This window comes from Microtus pennsylvanicus, chromosome 19 (genome assembly GCF_037038515.1).
Source record: "Microtus pennsylvanicus isolate mMicPen1 chromosome 19, mMicPen1.hap1, whole genome shotgun sequence".
Classification (NCBI taxonomy): Eukaryota; Metazoa; Chordata; class Mammalia; order Rodentia; family Cricetidae; genus Microtus; species Microtus pennsylvanicus.
In genome coordinates this window covers 31,559,300-31,577,928 of record NC_134597.1, presented here as the reverse complement: position 1 = coordinate 31,577,928, position 18,629 = coordinate 31,559,300, and the positions used below count along the sequence as shown (strand labels likewise).

The following is an 18,629-nucleotide window of genomic DNA, read 5'->3' as shown; positions in this document are numbered from 1 at the left end:
ATTTTTTTTAAACAGCAAACATGCTATGGGAGCTGGTAGAATGTATTAATTACCCAGCCAGATTTTACCTGCTCTAAGTATAAACAGGTCCAAAGTACCAGGAGGGCAGTCACTAGGAACAGCTTCAGCTTTGAAGGTCAGGCTGCTCCCACACCCAAGTGCTGGTCATTTCTCACCCCTCCCTCTCCTGGTGTGTGCCTCCCTGCCCAGCACAGCTTGAGGGGAGGCGGAAACAGGAGCAGGCCAGCTCCTGAGGGAGATCATTTACCAACACCTTGTTATTGCAAGTGGCCTGTTTGCCTAGTAACTTGATTCCTCGGTGGGTCTCCGCCGTTTTCTCAGCTCCCACGTCTGTCCGTCCCGACTTGAATGCGGGTAGGGTGTGTTTGACTCCGCTGATGTGGAAAGATCGCAGAGGCAGGTCTGGGTGAACCACATTTGTGTAGCTACCGCTGTACTGTTTGTAGTGCTCACACCACCGCATAGCACCATGACAAACCAACCCTATTTAAAAGCTTACATGGCAGCAAGGGAGGGCCTGGGAGCAAAAATATTTGGATTGGGGTTCTGTGATGTGGTCATGAGACTCAATAAGTGGTTTCTTTCATTTAATATTTTAAAATTCTGAAGAAAACATTAGGGCAGAGTTTAAGGGGAAAGGAATTACAGCAGAAATGGGTTGGTGTGTTTCAGTCAAAGTAAGTAGGTTGTTTTTTTTCTTGTCTGCTTGTTTTTTTATTTTTTTGTGGTTTATTTAACTTTTATTTTATGTGCATCAGTGTGAAGGTGTCAGGTCCCCTGGAACTAGATCTTCAGACAGTTGTGAGCTGCCATGTGGGTGCTGGGAATTGAACCCGGGTCCTCTGGAAGAGCTGTCAGTGCTCTTAACCACTGAGCCATATCTTCAGCCCCGTGTCTGTTTTTTTGAGACAGGGTTTCTCTGTGTAGCTATGGAGCCTGTCCTGGAACTAGCTTTTATAGACCAGGCTAGCTTCAAACTCACAGAGATCTGCCTGCCTCTGCTTCCTGAGTGCTGGGATTAAGAGCGTGTGCCACCACTGTCCCACTTAGTGGGTAGTTTTTTCAATGTTAGTTCTGTGCTATGGCCTTAAGCAGAAGCTAGATATGCTAATTTTAGCAGAATCCAAAGACCAGGCAAGATTTAGAACTTCAAAAGCTGTAAGAAGAGAATGCTCACTGCCTCAGTTTGAAGTCTGAGGACCACTAGCCCAGTGAAATGGCTCAGTGGATAAAGGAGCCTGCTGCCAGTCAGGCCTGAGGACCTGAGTTCCATCCCCAGCCCCACGTGGTGAAAGACCCTCCACAAGCATCGTCACCGCAGACATACACAAGGATAAGTGAAATCTGGGGACCAGTGTGCTCATGTCACAGATATTATTAGTGAGACAAATCTGATTTACAAATTATCAGTAATGGGGGGGCTGGAGAGATGGCTCAGAGGTTAAGAACACTGACTGCTCTTCCAGAGGTCCTGAGTTCAATTCCCAGCAACCACATGGTGGCTCACAGCCATCTATAATGAGATCTGGCATGCTAGGATACATGGAAGGAATGTTGTATACATAATAAATAAATAAATCTTTAAAAAATTATCAGTAATGTTAAACATTTTTGAGACACAACAAATTTAAATGAGATAGTCAACATATAAAACCGGTGATCTTTAATGGTGATCTGTTTTGTTTTGCTTTGTTTTTTTGTTTTTTGTTTTTTCGGTTTTTGAGGCAAGGTTTCTCTTTGCAGCCCTGGCTGTCCTGGAGCTTGCTCTGTAGACCAGGCTGATCTTGAACTCACAGATTCTCTGTCTCCGTCTCCTGAGCACTAGGATTACAGGCGTGCACCACCACGGCCTGGCAGTCTCTAACCGTTTTACCTTTTCTGACCCAAAGTCTACATGGCATTAATGAAGAAAACAAAAGCTACTGTAACTACACTGAAGATGCCAGCATCAAAATTCTAGTAAATTTTAGGCTTTTAAAAAAGCTAGGTGGGGAATGGAGGGTTGTCTTAGTGGTTGGACGCACTGAATGCTCTTGTAGAGGACTTAGACTCAGTTCCCTGCACCCATTTAGTGGCCCACAACTGCCCACAAATCCAGTTTCAGGGATCTAATGCCCTGCTTGACCTCTGTGGGAAGCAGGAACACACGTGGTACACATATCTATGCAGACAACACTCACACACGTACAAATAAATACTTTTGGAGGTAAGAGCTAGGGAGATGGCTCAGTGGGCAAAGTGCTTGCTGTACATAAGGATCTGAGGTTGGGGCTCCTCACAGCCAGGTAAAACCCCAGGTGTGCATGTATGACCCATGACCCCTGCACTGGAAGGCAGAAACAAGAGGATCCCAGGGGTCCGTGAGTGAGCTCAGGTTTCAATGACTGTCTCAGAGAATAAGGAGCAATAGAGAAAATCACCCTCTGGCTTGTGTGTGTGCACACGCGCGCGCTCACACACACACACAGAGCTTATGCATGCATACACATAAGTAAATGCTGACCGTGTTAATGTTAAAAATGTTCTGTGATTGGGATGGTTCAGCACATTTTTCTTCCAAGCTGACTTTACACTAAGCCGTCCCTATCAACAATATGAATAAAGGTGTGGAGCAAATGAAGGGGAATAGCTGATGTCCACCTCTGGCCTCCACATGGACCACCACACTAACGAGGACACATGTGTGACCTTCATGGTGTTTTGCTCACAGACCCTCCTCTCTCTTCCACATTCCCAGTGCTTTAAGTAAAGTCTCTGTCCTATGACTGGGACGTGGTAAATGTTCAGTAAATGCATTATGCATTCATCCAAGTATCGGTAGGATTTATATACAGTCTGGTGAGTTGTCGTGTGTCCTCATTGTACACAGTGATGGATCTGGTCATGTGTGACCTCAGAACCTTGTGACCTCACCTTTCGAATCCTGGGGCCTTTGAACGTCATTCGTTTTAACATTAAGTTATTGTTTGATATTTGGGTTTTTTTTCCTAATATGTAACGTTATCTAAATAGCAAAGTGTTGGAGGCAACTATTATTTTTCTAGAGTATCTCCCTGGATTTTGTTTGCTTTGTTTTTGTACCTTTTAATTAATTTTTTTTTTCAAGACAGGGTTTCTCTGTGTAGCCCTGACTGTCCTAAACTCAGTCTGTAGACCAGGCTGATCTCAAACTCAGAGATCTGCCTGCCTCTAGCTCCAGAGTGCTGGGATTAAAGGCATGTGCCACCACCACCTGGCAAATTATTTTTCTATTGGATCAGAAATTATTTGGCCCTTATGTAGGCACATGTTTACTATATATAACTTTTCCTGGCCTCATTTTTAAATTGTTACATGTATCCCTAAGTGTGTGTGTGTGTATGTGTGTGTGTATACTAAGTCTGCTAAGTTTGTATGTTACTTGCATGTATTTTTTTCAGGGCTGACCATTTGGTATTGGATAACCAATCTGGGGGCTCATCCCTGGGGAAGGCCATTTCTCCAGCCTTCCTTATTCCTTAGTTGCCTGAAGGTCTTCTTCTAGGGTTGAGGCCTCCTCGGCTTTCCCTCCTCCACAGTAGCAGGTCTATTGGTGTCTTGCTTGTTCGGGTCATATTTAGGTACCATGTTGATGAGACTTCCTGGAATTGCTTCCCTGTTGTTTCTAGGAGACATGATCTCCCAGGAGACTTCCAGTTCTGGCTCTCACAGTCTTTCCACCCCCTGTTCTGTAGTTCTTGGGCCAAAAGTATGGAGTGCTTCACAAACGTGTGACATCCTCACACAAGGGCCGTGCTCGTCTTCCTGGAATTCAGTTGTAGAATATGTGCTGTGGAAGTGCGCACTGAGTATACATTTTTTTTTAAAAAAATTTTGAGACAGGGTTTCTCTGTAGCTTTGAAGCCTGTCCTGGAACTAGCTCTTTTTAGACCAGGCTGGCCTCAAATTCACAGAGATCCACCTGCCTCTGTCTCCAGAGTGCTGGGATTAAAGGCTTGCACCACCACCACCAGGCAACTATACATACATTTTAAGAGGCATTTTATAATCATTTGCTGGTCACCAAACAGAGACGAGTCATAGCTCTTGAGGTAAAGCCTTGTGTGGGGTGGGGTAGGGGGAGGTAGAACCCAATGGCCCTCAATGCTGCTCTTAGTTTATTCTATGACTCACTGTATTGAGTGAATACATCAGCAGGAATGCATCAGCAGGAGTCTTGGGTCACTGCTTTGGTGTATACCTCCACATTCAGCTTGGGAACCAGAAGCCCATGTCCCTGTAGCCAAAGAAAGAAATCCTTCGGGTGGAAAGGGTCCGTTTTCATTTGTATATTAGTTACTTGTCAGTTTGAAAAGGGATACTGTCTGTTGTGTGGGGCTGGCATGGTGACAGTGGAGCAGTGGTCACACTGCACACTGATTTGCACCCCCCATCCTCCTCGCTCCACTTTGCCATCTCTCTTTGTATGAGTTACTTTTTCTTTCCGCTTATGTGTTTGGGTGCTTTGCCTATGTGTACCATGTAAGTGTAGTGCCCAGGGATGTGAGAGGAAGGGGCCAGATGCCCTGGAACTGGAGTTTCACATGGTTGTAAGTCACCATGTGGCTGCCAGGAATTAGCCAGTGCTCCAGTAACCTGTGACCTCTGTGGCTGGGACCAGACACCGGACAAGCCACTAAGGGGGGAAAGTTCTTTTGGCTCACACTTTGAGGCTACAACCATCCTGGCGAGGAAATCATGCAGAGGAGTGAGGCAGCTGGTTATATTATATCCACAGCAGAGAAGCGGGGAGGGGAGGGAGGAGAGAGAGCCTCAGTTTCCAGCACCCAGGTGGTGGCTCAGCACCATCTGCAACTCCAGTTCCTGGGCATTCAGCGCCATCTGCTGACCTCTGCAGGCACCAGGCACACACATGGTGCACAGACGTGCAGGCAGGCAAAGCACTCATAGAATGAGTAAATCTAGTAAAATAAAATCCAAATTGACCTAGTCAGCTCGCATCATCTCGGGTCTCATGGATTCCCGTAGATGCAGGTCAAAATTACATGTATGCATGACGTTAAATGTCATGTGTAGCGCCTCTGGGTGAAAAGGCATCAAATGTTGCCACCCTTTTCTCATCCCTAGGTGCAGATTTCCTTCTCTGCAGATGCATCCCGCCACACCCACTGTGTTCAGGGTTCACCTCTCCCAGTCCCTGTCCCTCGAGTCCTTTCTGGGGGAATTGCCCTCAGAAGGTTGGGGAATGAGAACTGTGCTTGTTCCTGTTGATCTTGAACCTTCTAGTGGCTTCTATCCAGAGAGACAGGTTAGAAGGCTGCCTCTCTGAATGCCTGGAGATGTTGGGGGCTCTGCTTGTCTCCCCGGAGATTCAGTTCTTACAGCGATTCATCGAGTCTGGGAAATTGGTATCAAGACGTTTAAAAGAATTTAACAACCATTAAAAAAACCTCTTCCTACCTGACCCATGTTTTCTGGTGTCTTAGAAAGTCAGAGTGGTCACGAATGCATCAGCAGGGGTCTCGGGTCACTGCTTTGGTGTCTACCTCCACACTCAGCTTGGGAACCCGAAGCCCGTGTCTCTTTGCACACTTCCAAACCAAGCTGCGGCTTGTGCCCTGTGGGTCAGTCCTGGTGGTCTCATTCTGCCCCAGAGTCATCATTTCAATCACGGCTCCCAGCCCTACCATGTCCTTAATGTACTGAAACATACCCAGGCTGCGTGTGGTGGTGCATACCTACAATCCCAGACTGGCGGGGGTGGAGGGGAGGCAGGGGGATTGGAAGTTCAAGGCTAGCCTGGGCCATGAGAAACCAGTTCTCAGTTATATGTGAAGTTCAAAGGCCAGCCTGGATTACAAGAGATTTTTGTCTCAAAAACAAAACAAAAAAACTCAAAAAAATTAAACAGGCAAAACAAAGCTGCCGATTAAATCCGTAAGAGTGAGGCAGCTCACATGGGAAAGACAAGCCACATGCCCACCACCTCCCACATAACAGTCCAAACTGCTGGGTGGGTTTTCTCGGCTTGAGTGTTAAACCACTGGCTGGATCTAATTCTTACATTAGAAAGTTGATACTTAGTAAAGTGATGTATTTCTGGTCACATCGGCCAGAATACTAAATCTCCCATCTTTCAAAAACAAGTACTTGAGCCTGGAGAGACTCAGCAGTCAAGAGCACTTGTTACTTTTGCGGAGGACCTGGGTTCAGTCCAGGCATGTACATGGTGGCTCATGGCCATCTCGAACTCCAGTCCCAGGGGATCGGACACCCTCTAGGAGCACTGCACACACGTGGACATGAGCTCATGCAAGTGCACACGCATACACGTGAAAAGAAATAAACTAAGTAACTAAAACAGGTGGGGCTGGACAGCCAGGGAGATGCAGAGAAGAAAGATGGAGGGTGGGAGGAACTGGACTTGGGAAGGAGGCGGGATGAGTTGGGGTGCTGTTCCCACTTCAGGATGATTGCTGTGCCCTTGCCTGGAGTAGGTGGAGCCAATATCCTGCTTTTCAAATCTGTCCCCTAAAAGATTGCACCCACAAGAAAGCTCGGGGTAGAAGAGGAGCGGCACCATAGGGACCCTGAAAGATGGAGGTTGTTCAGACAGCTCTGGCCTCGCCTTCCCCACTTTGGAGAAGCAGCTGAAGTGGGCATGCCTGCAGCAATGAGGGCGTGCTCAACAGCAAAGTGCGGGCGTAGCTTATGCAATGACCTGGGTTTGCTCGACAGCACCAAAGCCAAAACAAAGGAGCCAGAGACATCGAGGAGCAAATGACTTTAAAAGTGGCAGAAGCCCTGCTTCTCGAAAGCTCCTCCCCTCCCCCTAGTCTCCACACACAGTGGGAATAGCCGTTGTTGGGGCCGTGGCTCACGCTGCCAGGTCTTTGGGCTCCTCTGGAGTTAGTTTCATCAGTTTGTCCACACACAGCAGGATGAGGGTGAGGAACCAGAGACTCCAGCCGACCGCCGCAGCAATCCAGCCGTACTCATCCACTGAAGCCCGGCAGCACAGCGACGCTAGTGGGCAGAAGTCCACATCTGGTGGGGGAGGAGCAAGAAGGGAACCTAACACACCAGCCACACCCACTCCCTCCCAGCGAGACAGCAGCTGACCTTTAGAAGCTTCTTGTTTGCTACTTGTTGGGCTTATACTCTTTGCCTTATGCACTCAAGGTAGTATCAGCGATCGGGTGATAGGGGTTGAGCTCAGGACCTTGAACGAGCATAGGCTTGGCCGCTGAGCTACACTCCAGCCCTGTGATAGATCCAGCTATTATCCCTACTTCATACAAAAAAACCCAAACTGGACATTCATTGCCCAAGACCACAGATGACAGAATTAGAGCTCACGCTCCAGTCCGTAGACCCCACCGCTGTATTCTCGGCCTTTTAAGTATTGCTGCCCACCCCCCTCTTTATGAGCACACACAGGTAAGGACAGTTGTCATCTGATGAGGACGGGATAAAGGGGCCGCAGTCAAGATGAAGCAAAGCTTTCTGTTGATTGGACACGTGTGATAGAAATTTCTCTTTGCTCTCTGAGCGCCCTGCCCCTGGAAACATCTCAGGAGGATGAACGGAAATAAGGAAAGAGTCTTCAAGCAGCTCCTGCTTTGGGCAGAGGTTGAACCAACTGGGTTTTTTTTTGTTGTTGTTGTTGTTTTGTTTTCTTCTTGTTTTGAGTCAGGGTTTCTCTGCATAGCTGTCGTGGCTGTCCTGGAACTCACTCCGTAGGCCAGGCTGGCCTCAAACTCACAGAGATCCACCTGCCTCTGTCTCCCTAGTGCTGGGATTAAAAGCGTATGCCACTGGGCTGGTGAGATGGCTCAGAGGTAAAGAACTGGCTGCTTTTCCAGAGGACCTGAGTTCAATTTCCAGCAACCACAAGGTGGCTCACAACCATCTATAGTGAAGTCTGGTACCCTCTTCTAGCATGCAGACAGAACACTGTATACATAATTAAAGTCATTATTTAAAAAAAGTGTATGCCACCACTGCCTGGTGGACCAGCTGTTTTTATTAGGCCTCTTACCTCCAAATGCTAGAACATTTATACTCAGGGCACCTTTGGCTCTTGGCCAGGGCATGAGCCATTAAACCCACCTGCGTGTGAGATTATTGAGATCAAAGCCAAGCTAGCTCTTAATCTGCTCGGTAAACAATGCTGGGACATCCCCCCCCCCATTGTCTGGGAAGAGCAGGCAGTCACTGGGTCGGTCATCTGACACCCATTAGTGGATGGAGAGAGGCCCAAGTTTCCTTCCTAGCTCCAGGGATGGCTCTAGGATCAGGGGAAGCTTACTGGCACACTGCTCCAGGGTCCCAGGGTCTGGGTGGTGTATACTCAGGGTTGAGTTGCCGCTGCTGGCTTCTGTAAGAAAAGGCAAGAGATGGTGTCAGGCGGAAGGCACAATGAGTCCCGGGCAGAGGGTTTGAATTATTTAGTGCATGGGTAATGAGTATAATGACGGTTTTCTAGAAGAGCCAGTGAAGGCAGTAGAGCTTGATGCGACATTAAGACTCTGGTAAGGGATTGTGTCCTGTTCTCCACGTTCAGCAGAAGGAGCCCTAACCCTCCAATGGGGCTGCATTTGGAGACAGACAAAAGAGTAATTCAGGCTAAATAAAGCTGTGCGGAATCCTAGGATCCCAGCACTCGGGAAGCAGAGGCAGGTGAATCTCTGTGAATTCCAGGTCTACAGAATAAAACCCTGTCTCAAATACAAAACAAGAAGGAAGAAGAGATACTGATGCTCGGGCTTAGAGGAATGGCCATTCACGGTCACAGTGAGGCAGAGGCCATCTGTAACCCCAGGATGTAACCCCTGTCTACACCTTGACCTAGATGTCCAACCTCCAGAACCATGAGCAAGTACCTTTTTGTTAAAGTCCCCCAGTCAGTGATGTTTGTATTACAAGTTCAAATGAAGGATTATTCTCCCTTTTTGTTTTGTTTTTTTGAGAAAGGGTTTCTCTGTGTAGCTCTGACTGTCCTAGAACTCTGGTTCCAGAGCGCTGGTAGCATATGCCTTTAATCTCAGCACTTGGGAGGCAGAGACGGATGGATCTCTGTGAATTCGAGGCCAGCCTGGTCTACAGAGCAAGTTCCAGGACAGGCTCTAGAAAAAAAAAAAGCAAGCTATGACCCATGGAAGAGCAAGCTAGTGTTCCTTCATGGCCTCTGCTTCAGGTCTTGCTTCATGGTTTCTGCCTTGGCATTCCTTGCTGGTGGATTGTAAACTCGTGTGAAATAATCCCTTCCCTCGTCAATTTACTTTTGGTCAGTGTTTTGTCCCAGCAATAGAGAAGCAAGCTAGAACAGTCCCTTTCCCATGTTTGTGAAATGGCATCCAAATCTTGCTGTATTTCTCTGGATTCCACATATGAGATGAAATCTGTGAAATATGTCTTTCAGAGTTTGTCTTATTTTGCTTATCATGATTCTATCTAATTCTACCCATTTTCCTGTAAATGACATCATTTTGTTCCTGATGTCTGAGTAAAACTCATGCATCTGCACCACATGCCCGTCATCCATTCATCCGTTGATGGACATCCAGGCTGGCTCCATTTTTTAGCTACTATAAACAATGCAGCAGTAAACATGGATATGTGTGTGTGTGTCTGTGTTGACCCAAGTTCAGTCCCTTTTTATTGTCTCTTCTTCTTCTTCTTCTTCTTCTTCTTCTTCTTCTTCTTCTTCTTCTTCTTCTTCTTCTTCTTCTTTCTTTTTCTCCTCCTCCTCCCTCCTCCTCTTCCTCCTCCTCTTCTTCTTCTTCTTCTTCTTCTTTCTTTTCCTCCTTCTTTAAGCTTTTCAGGGAAGCATGGTGGCACACTCCTTTAATCCCAGCACTTGGGATGAAGAAACTGAGAGGGATCTCTGAGTTCCAAGCCAACCTGGTCTACATAGAAAGTTCCAGGCCAGCCAGGGCTACAGAGTGAGGCCCTGTCTCAAAGAAAACAAAGCAAAACCAAAAAGCACCCGCTGCCCACGGCTGCTTCCTGTGCGGATAGCTATAGGACGGTCATTCCAGCATGAATCGAATCAAGCACTGAACAGTCTAGAATGTCTCTTTCACAGCAGATTCGGTTTCTTTCCAACATGTCAACAAATAAACCACGGAAATCTGACCCCGATTCTTTATCTCTGAGGGTTGTGATGTAGTTACCCAGGTGTACAGGTATCAACAAAAACAACTTCTCATGTGGACAAGTCTACCGCTTTCCAGAAGAGTCAGTGCTTGTAACTGTCTCCCAGTTGACAAGGAAGGATGGGGGAATTCTAAAAGTTCTGTCTGTGGAGGAGTGCTGGTTTATAGAGACAAGCGTTCAGATTCAGGGAAGGGAAATTATGTCCGTGCAGCCCAGAATAGCAGCAGCAGCTCTGCCATTGTGACTATTTAATTTGTTTTTGTAAATATATATATATATATATATATATATATATATATATATATATATAATGTATATTGATGTTTTGCCTGCATGTATGTCTGTGTGTGGGTGTCAGAGCCCCTGGAACTGGAAAACTGGAATTACAGACAGTTGTGAACTGCAGTGCAGGTGCTGGGAATTGAACCTGGGTCCTTTGGAAGAGTAGTCAGTGCTCATAACCACTGAGTCATCTCTCCAACCCTTTTATCTTATTTATTTATTTTGGTTTTTTAAGACAGGCCTTTTCTATGTAGCCCTTGCTGTCCTGGAACTTACTCTATAGACCAGGCTGGCCTTTAACTCATAGAGATCTGACTGCCTCTTTAAGTTGATTTTTTTAAAAAATGAATTTAAGTTAAAAATTTATCTTTTAGCCGTGCAGTGGTGGTGCACACCTTTAATCCCAGTACTCAGGAGGCAGAGACAGGCAGATCTCTGTGAGTTCGAGGCCAGCCTGGTCTACAGAGCGAGTTCCAGGACAGGCTCCAATGCTACACAGAGAAACCCTGTCTCAAAAAAAAAAAAAAAAAGAAAAGAAAAGAAAAAAGGAAAAAAGAAAAGAAAAGAAGAGTCCATCTTTCTCATCACCTTAGTCACATGTGAATTGTTCTCAGGTGTCACCTGTGTGGCTGATGGCCACCTTATTGGAAGCACAGTTCAACCTGAAGCACTTACATGGAAGAAAATTCTACCCACACAAATACCAACCTAGGTAGGCAGATTACAAGCAGGTTTTTATTTGTTTGCTTTTGTTTGTCCATTTGTGTTTTTAAATGTGTTTTAAAAGACAGACTCTCAGGAATCTCTGGCTGGCCTTGAGCCTGCAACGCAACAGACTCCCGACTCTCCTGCCTCTACCTCCCAGTGCTAGGATGACAGGCATACACCATGGGTTCCGTGGGTGCTGGGTTCTGCTAGGCAGCACTTCCCCAACTGAGCTCCTGATCACCCAAGAGACTGAAGAGTCCTTTGGGAAATGATAATGCTGTTTCCTTGAAAATGGGAGGGAGAGCCTAGACCTCTCAATGCCACACTTCCAGTGAGTGGTGTGTCCTTCAGAGGTACTGTTGACACCCAGCACAGGGTCACCGAGGACCATAAAACTGCTGCCACCAGGTCCCCGTCCCTCCCCCACCCAGAAGTATGGTGATTACCTTGATACGATCTGACTACTGTTGTAAATTATTTACACAGCTTGGAGTTGGGCTTTGTTTTGGAGAAACTGATTCCTGGACATTAAGAGTTTTCCTTCATCTATTTACAAGGCCAAAGCAAAAAGAAAAAAATAAAAATAAGAAAGAGTTTTCCTTCAAAACCCGGTCACTTCAGTAGCCTTTATCTCTCCTCTCCACTCCACGGGGGTGGGGGACGGGGAATGTTCTCGAGACGGAATAAGTGAATGGAGAGAAACAAAAGTAACAAAAATCTTAGATGCCAGTGTTAGGTTGGATCCTATGAAACTGTCTTATCTATTTATTGGTATTTATGTATTTATTTATTGGGTTTTGAGACAGGGTTTCTCTGTCCTGAACTCACTCTGTAGACCAGGCTGGCCTTGAATTCAGAGACCTGCTTGTCTCTGCCTCCCAAGTGCGGGGATTAAAGTCGTGCACCTCTACTGCTCTGAGAAGTTGTCATTTTTGGAGGTCAAAACGCACTCCACGTCCGCAGTTTTAGGTGCTTCAGATGGAATAGCCCAGGGGAATTCCCAAGTATTTGAATATCACCCTCCAGCATTCTGAGAACCAGCCAGGGACTAGTGCACCAGGGGAGACCTAACATGGCACTGTCGCGGTAAGCAGGAGAAAATTAAGCACTACAAAAACTAACATCCCTGCTTCTGTTCATTGTGTGCTTGCCAAATTTTGTTGTTATCTCTTCCGTAGAAGTTACCTTATAAATCATGGTTCTGTTTACCCCAGTGTTATAAAAAAGGAATCTGGACACAGAGAGATGAAGTAATTTGCTCAAGATCACACAGCCAGTGGTTCTGGCGGGTCCCAAGGGTGTCCTGACAGTCCCCACAGGAGAGATTCAGGATGAGAGGCATCTGTCAGGAGTGGGGCCCCGTTGAGAAAGCTTGGGGCAGGGTCAAAGCCAGAAGCAGGAGAGAGGAAGCCAGACCTCTGGATGCTCAGGTGCAGAGCTCAGCCTGGGAAAGCCAGGCCTCTTGAGACCCTGGGGTGGGAATCCCAAGTTTCTGACACCTGTGCTGGGATCGCTCAGGGAGGGTGGAGAGCTAGGGGTAGTTTTCTAGAGGAAGTCCAGGCTGGAGGGAACGTCTGCCTGTTCTATAGGAAGACGAGGGCGCATCCTTGAGAGAGCCTAAAGGAGCCCGGGAAAATAGCGGGAAGCCACACATTTTCTACCAGTTTGGCCCCATGGTAAGCGAGATACTGACGAATCCGCAATTTTTTTTTCTTTGTGGCAAGGACCACCGGGTGCCTGCTGCTATCCTAGCAAAGGAATTGAGTGTGACAGACAAACCCAAGACACCCCAGCTGACTCCCACCGGGGTTCCCTGCCTAATCCTCCAGGGAAACTTCTGTTTCCTCTTTCCACCCTGCAGGGCCAACCCGGGCCAAGGAATCCTCCCCTCCCCCTCAGTCCTGCCCTCCCCTTCCCAAGGTGGCCAAGAAAAAAGCTCAGAACTATTACCTGTACCGCAGGACAAGTGGAAGGAGGCGAGGACCAGGCTGAAGAGCAGGGTGGCCTGCGAGGCAGAGGTGAGGTACCCAGGGCTGCAGAGGGAGACACCTGTCTGGGCCATGTTGGCACAGGGGTGCCCCGGGTTGGGGACCCTGGGTCCTGTGTGCGTGGTGTTTGAGGTGACTCCTGTCCTGTAGGAGCTGGGTATCTGTTCAGTGTTTGGGGGAAAAGAAAGAGGGTGGAGCCAAAGAAACTGCCTGTCACACCCAGCTCTGCCTCTGTAACTGTGGCTGGAGGAGGGGAGGAGGGGCAATTCCTGTTCTCTGTTTTTGAAGCAAAATTGTTCCCCTTAAGGAAAAGGGAAGGGAATAACCGGCTGGTTCCTTGGGGCTGGCCTTGCTACACAGCTTCACCTGCAGGCGGAGTGTAGATTCCCTAAGCCAGTGTCTCCGTTATTTATTGAGCACTGACTGTGTGCCCTGTATCCACTCAGGTGCTGCTGTTACAAAACACAAGATCCCGAGTAGCCAAGGGAATGACTAAATGGTTAAGGACTTTGGGCATCAGTGGCCAGAACCAAGCCACCTCTTCTGATAGGACACGTTAGGGGGAAAAGTGACATTTGTACTGGGCCTTGAAGCATGCACAGTATTTCGAGGGGTAAAGAGGAGAAAGAGGGATTGCTGAAGGAAGACGGATGCATGGAGAGGCCACAGACAGAGTGGTGCCCGGAAGCCCACTCCGATGGGCATGGATAAATCTTGGTCAGCATGGCAGTGGGAGGCCTGGAGCGCCAGGCTGAGCACTATCTATGCCAACTGGAGAATGTGTAGCCACATCAGGAGTCTGTGCGAAGATGCTGGACTGAGCAGCAACAGTCTGATGGAACCCTGCTTTCAGTCTGAATGCCGGATGGTGTTCCCATCTGAGTGTTCTCACCTAAGGGAGTGCATTCCGAGATCTCTAGGGGACGATTGAAATCATGAACGCTGCTGAAGCACACACATACGCATACAAACCTGAGATAACATTTAATTTATGGTTATAATAGTTTAATCCCAGCACTCGGGAAGCAGAGGCAGGTGGATCTCTGAGTTTGAGACCAGCCTGGTCCTCAGAGGGAGTTCCAGGACAGTCAGGGAGATATAGAGAAACCTTGTTTCGAAAAACTAAATAATAATAACTTAGGAATTGCTTCTGGAATTTTCCATCTACTATGATCAGACTCTAATTGATGACAAGTCACTGGAATGTCAGGAAATGACAGAGAAGCTGAGGGGAGTTGATGCAGTGTTGCATGCTCACCTTGAGAGTGCGAGGCACCCGTGAGCCTCACTAGCACAGAGACTCCGAGGGCACTGAGACCCGGTTCCTGTCCTTGAGGAGAGCACACTCCTGCAGAGAGGTCATGCGAGGAGGAATTTGGATGCAATGTGGTAAGACAGTTATGGGAAGAGAGAAGAAAATGAGAGGAGCAGTGGGCGGGCTTACAGAGGAAGCGACATTAGGCTGGTGTGGAAGTTGGCGTGTGCAGAGGGGAGTTACGCGGTCTTCAGGCAGGTCTCGCACATCTAGAGTGAGGGAGCTGTGAGTGCGGCAGGCCTACCCGGCATCTGCACGCTGTGTTCTCACACACAGTCAGCCCAGTAAGGAGGTGATGGGTGCAGTCCCGCTCACTCAAAGCCCTGGAGAAAGTGATCATGCCTGGCCGCTCACTCCTGTAACACCAGCACCGAAGAGGCGAAAGCAGGAGGTTCAAGGGTTCAAGGCCAGCCTGGGCTATGTGAGGCCTTTCCCTCTCCCTCAAAAGCCTCTAAACCCCAACAACCACAAAAACCACAAAGTAAAATAAACCAGAGAAACTCTGTGGAAGGACATGTAGTGGCCCAGAATGGCACCTGCTTCAGCTGCTTCCAAAGGAATAAATCAGTGTGAGCGCTGATTTGGGGGGTAGGGTAGAAGTGCTTCGGGCGACTCAATTTCAGGTCAAGCGCAAGCCAATTACTGTTTGGACATTCACCAGTGTCCAAGTAGCAACACTGTGCCTGGCCTGTGGTTGGAGGTAAGGGGGTTGAGAGAGAGAGAACGTTTTACAGCGGAGATGGGGTTTTTGATCCATCAAAAACGTGTAGCTCACCAGGCACACGAGTGTGCACAGGGCCTTCAGGATATCCCCACTCTAGATAGTGAGTTCTGGGAGCACAGGTGGGGGTGGGGGAGGAGACGGTCACAGTTTATCTGAATAGACTGAGGACAGATCTGGAATAGTCCTGAATACATGACAAAGGAAACTGGGCTTTTTCCTACGATTGGGAAGCCGTCTCTACCGAACTTATAGATATGGACGTGTCGGGCTTCCGACGGGGTTTGAAAACAGACCTGCATGCAGGAAGATCAGCTCACTGGCTATTTCATGCCCTCTCAGAGATCGCCAGACTCTGAAATAAGAAGTTGGGTTGAGGCTAGAGAAGAGGGCAACAGAATTGAGAGGCATTTGGGAGGCCAGATTCCAAGCTGGGAGTGGTCCACATACCTGCACTGCCGGAGACTATGGGTCTGAGGCAGGAGGATTTTGAGATTCAGGCCAACCTGGGATACATAGTAAGTTCACTACCAGCCTGAGTTGTATATATATGTAATGCTAATATTTTTAAAGAGGCTATGAATTTGTGAGGGAGTGGGTTGAGGGGGGGAGCATGGGAGGGGGTAGAGGGAGGAAGGAGAAATTACACACACACATACACACAGACATAGTATACATATATGCAACTTTAAAATGCAGTAAAAAATATCTGGGAAGGTGAGGGTATATAGCTCAGTGGTACAATGATTGTCTTTCATGTCCAAAGAACCTGGGTTTGGGTTGTTTCCATCCCCAGTATCTCAAAATTAAATAATCAAAAAAAGAAGAGAGGCCAGAGGTGGCTAGCTGGTAAGAACATGTACTGCGTGCGGGAGAGATGCCCTAGTGGTTAAGAGCACAGAGTTTGAGTCTCGGCACCCACATGATGGTTCACAATAGGTATGTAAGTCCAGTTCCAAGGGACCCAATGTCTTTTCCTAACCTCTACAGGCTCTGCATGCACACAGCATGAATACATACACTCAGGCACATACATAAAATAAATATTAAAATAAAAACATGTACTGCACTTGTAGATGGCCCAGGCTCGGTCCCTTGAAATCACACCGGGTGGCTTACGACAGCCTGCAGCTCCAGCTCAGGAAATCCAGCCCATTTCTAGACTCTGCTGGGAGTCCAGGAATGGCCTCTAGGAATGGGTAGAGTGGCTGTGGAGTAAACCCCCTAGGATCAAATTCCAGCCCTGCCTCTTATAGGCGGGGTGGTCCTGGGCAAGTCATCTAACGCTCAGCCTTAGTTTCCCTATCTGAAAATGGAAGAATAGTGTCTGTCACACTGTTAGAATTCTCGGGATAGCTTGATGAAGTAATCCATTGAGCACTTAGCCCACAGAGCAGGTGGGCGGTCAGAACTCTACGCACTAAGTCCCATTTTACCAGAAAGTTCCCCATCACTCCAAACTACCAGAGAAATGGAGAAAGGCAGTCTTAAGGAACAATAATGCTGTTTATATATTGGTTTATTTATATGCTGCCTTGGTCCACAAAGGGCTGGAGGAAGCTTATTGACAAACACTAGAGCGAGGTAGAATAAGTTTGAAATAATAAGAAATGAAGAAATTATCCCCGGGGAGTAGATGTTGGACCTGAGAACGACCTCAACGCACCAGCCGCTGCTCATGTGTCCTGAACTGTGGGCTCAGTGTGAAGAGGGTGACTGGCCAGCCTGCTCACACGATTTCACTGACACAGGAACTGGAAATGACAGGGGAAGTTGAAGCTTGGGTGCTTTCAGTACGGTTAAGGGAAAAGTAAAACAATGGAAAGCTGCTACTGTGGACCAGGCTTCTGCTGCGTGCCCAATGGAATACACTGAAACTCAAAATGGGGTCACTCCTGCCACCATTCCACGCCAGGTGGGGTCGCTCCTGCACCATTCCAGGCCACGTGGGGTCACTCCTGCCACCATTCCATGCCACGTGGGGTCACTCCTGCCACCATTCCAGGCCACGTGGGGTCGCTCCTGCCACCATTCCATGCCACATGGGGTCGCTCAGGCCACCATTCCAGGCCACGTGGGGTCGCTCCTGCCACCATTCCAGGCCACGTGGGGTCGCTCAGGCCACCATTCCACGCCACGTGGGGTCACTCCTGCCACCATTCCACGCCACGTGGGGTCACTCCTGCCACCATTCCACGACACATGGGTCGCTTATTCCATGCCACCAACTGAACCCAAACTGCTTCTCTGGCTTTCCAAGGTATCAGGAGCTGGACAGTTTTTATCTGACCCATCCAGCAGGTCCAGTTATTCAGGGTCTGAAGAGTGTCTACCTGTAAGAATCATGGGTGAGAGAAAAGAAGGAGACCAAGCAGAATTCAATTGTCAAGGTCTCACTTTATATTAGGGTAATGGATACAGATTATATAGCTCTTGAATGAGGAACTTGGCTTGGGGTGGGGGGTAGGGGGTGGCAAAGGTCACCAGTTAGCACATCTGGTGTTTTTTGTGTAGGCAGAAACATTCTTTTGTGGTTCCGTTAACAAACAGTTCTCAAGATAGTTGGGATGTGGGGCTCTCTGCAAACATCCTTAGGACAATGGTCCCTGACATCTATCCACATTCCCCATGTTGATGCTTTTGAAAAAGGTAACATGATGTTAACAGATGAATCATTTTCCTCTTGCTTTGTCTTCCTGTCCCCACATCACAAGGAGACTCACCTTGAAATGACCCATCTGGGCTTCCTTCCTTCTCTCCTGTCTATACAGACAACTCTTCTTCTCAGCCTTTTGGAAAACCTATTCATTGTTATAGAACGAGGTGGTGTTCCATTCTGGAATCACAGGTAAATCCAGTGATGATCTTTAAATTGTGGATAATTTTGCTCTCTGATAGTACAAAATCCAGAGAGGAATTTATTTTCTCCTAAAGCTGCCACCCCATGAACAAATTCTTCAATATTTTCCTCCCAATAAACCTACAAAGAGCATCGTAAAGCAGCATTGATTTATCTGGTTGGCACTAGAAGGAGAAGCAGGGCATAGAATCTGCAAGACTTTGAAGGGTCTCTGAAATGTTTGAGACCTGGCAAAACTGTCCTCAGATCCAAAATATGAACAAAAAACAACAAAAAACCAAAATAAGCAAACCTGGGACAACATAAATAATTATGACAAGCAATAGAAAATCAAGCAATTCATTTCAATTGTTTAAGCAGAAAAAAAATATATATTATTTGTGTTTTATTTTTCAAGACATAGTTTCTGTGTAGCTCTGGCTGTCCTGAAACTTACTCTGTAGACTAGACTGGCCTTGAACTCAGGAATCTTCCTGCCTATGCTTCCCAAGAGCTGGAATTACAGGTGTGGGCCACTACCACTCAGATACACTTAATATTTAAAAATTTTTATTGTTATTATTTATGCTGTCTGCATGAGTGTGTGTGCACATG

General features: G+C 47.5%; 1 protein-coding gene across 1 annotated transcript; it reads right to left on the bottom strand.

Annotated features, from left to right (window-relative positions):
• Positions 1 to 6,829: 6,829 nt before the first annotated feature.
• Tmem213 (transmembrane protein 213) lies at positions 6,830 to 13,276 on the bottom strand. The gene is made up of 3 exons (XM_075953830.1): positions 13,102 to 13,276; positions 8,312 to 8,380; positions 6,830 to 7,047 (listed from the first exon to the last, which is right to left on the bottom strand). Exons 1-3 carry the CDS (start codon positions 13,211 to 13,213, stop codon positions 6,878 to 6,880), a joined length of 351 nt encoding a protein of 116 aa, XP_075809945.1. The 5' UTR covers positions 13,214 to 13,276; the 3' UTR covers positions 6,830 to 6,877.
• Positions 13,277 to 18,629: the final 5,353 nt, after the last annotated feature.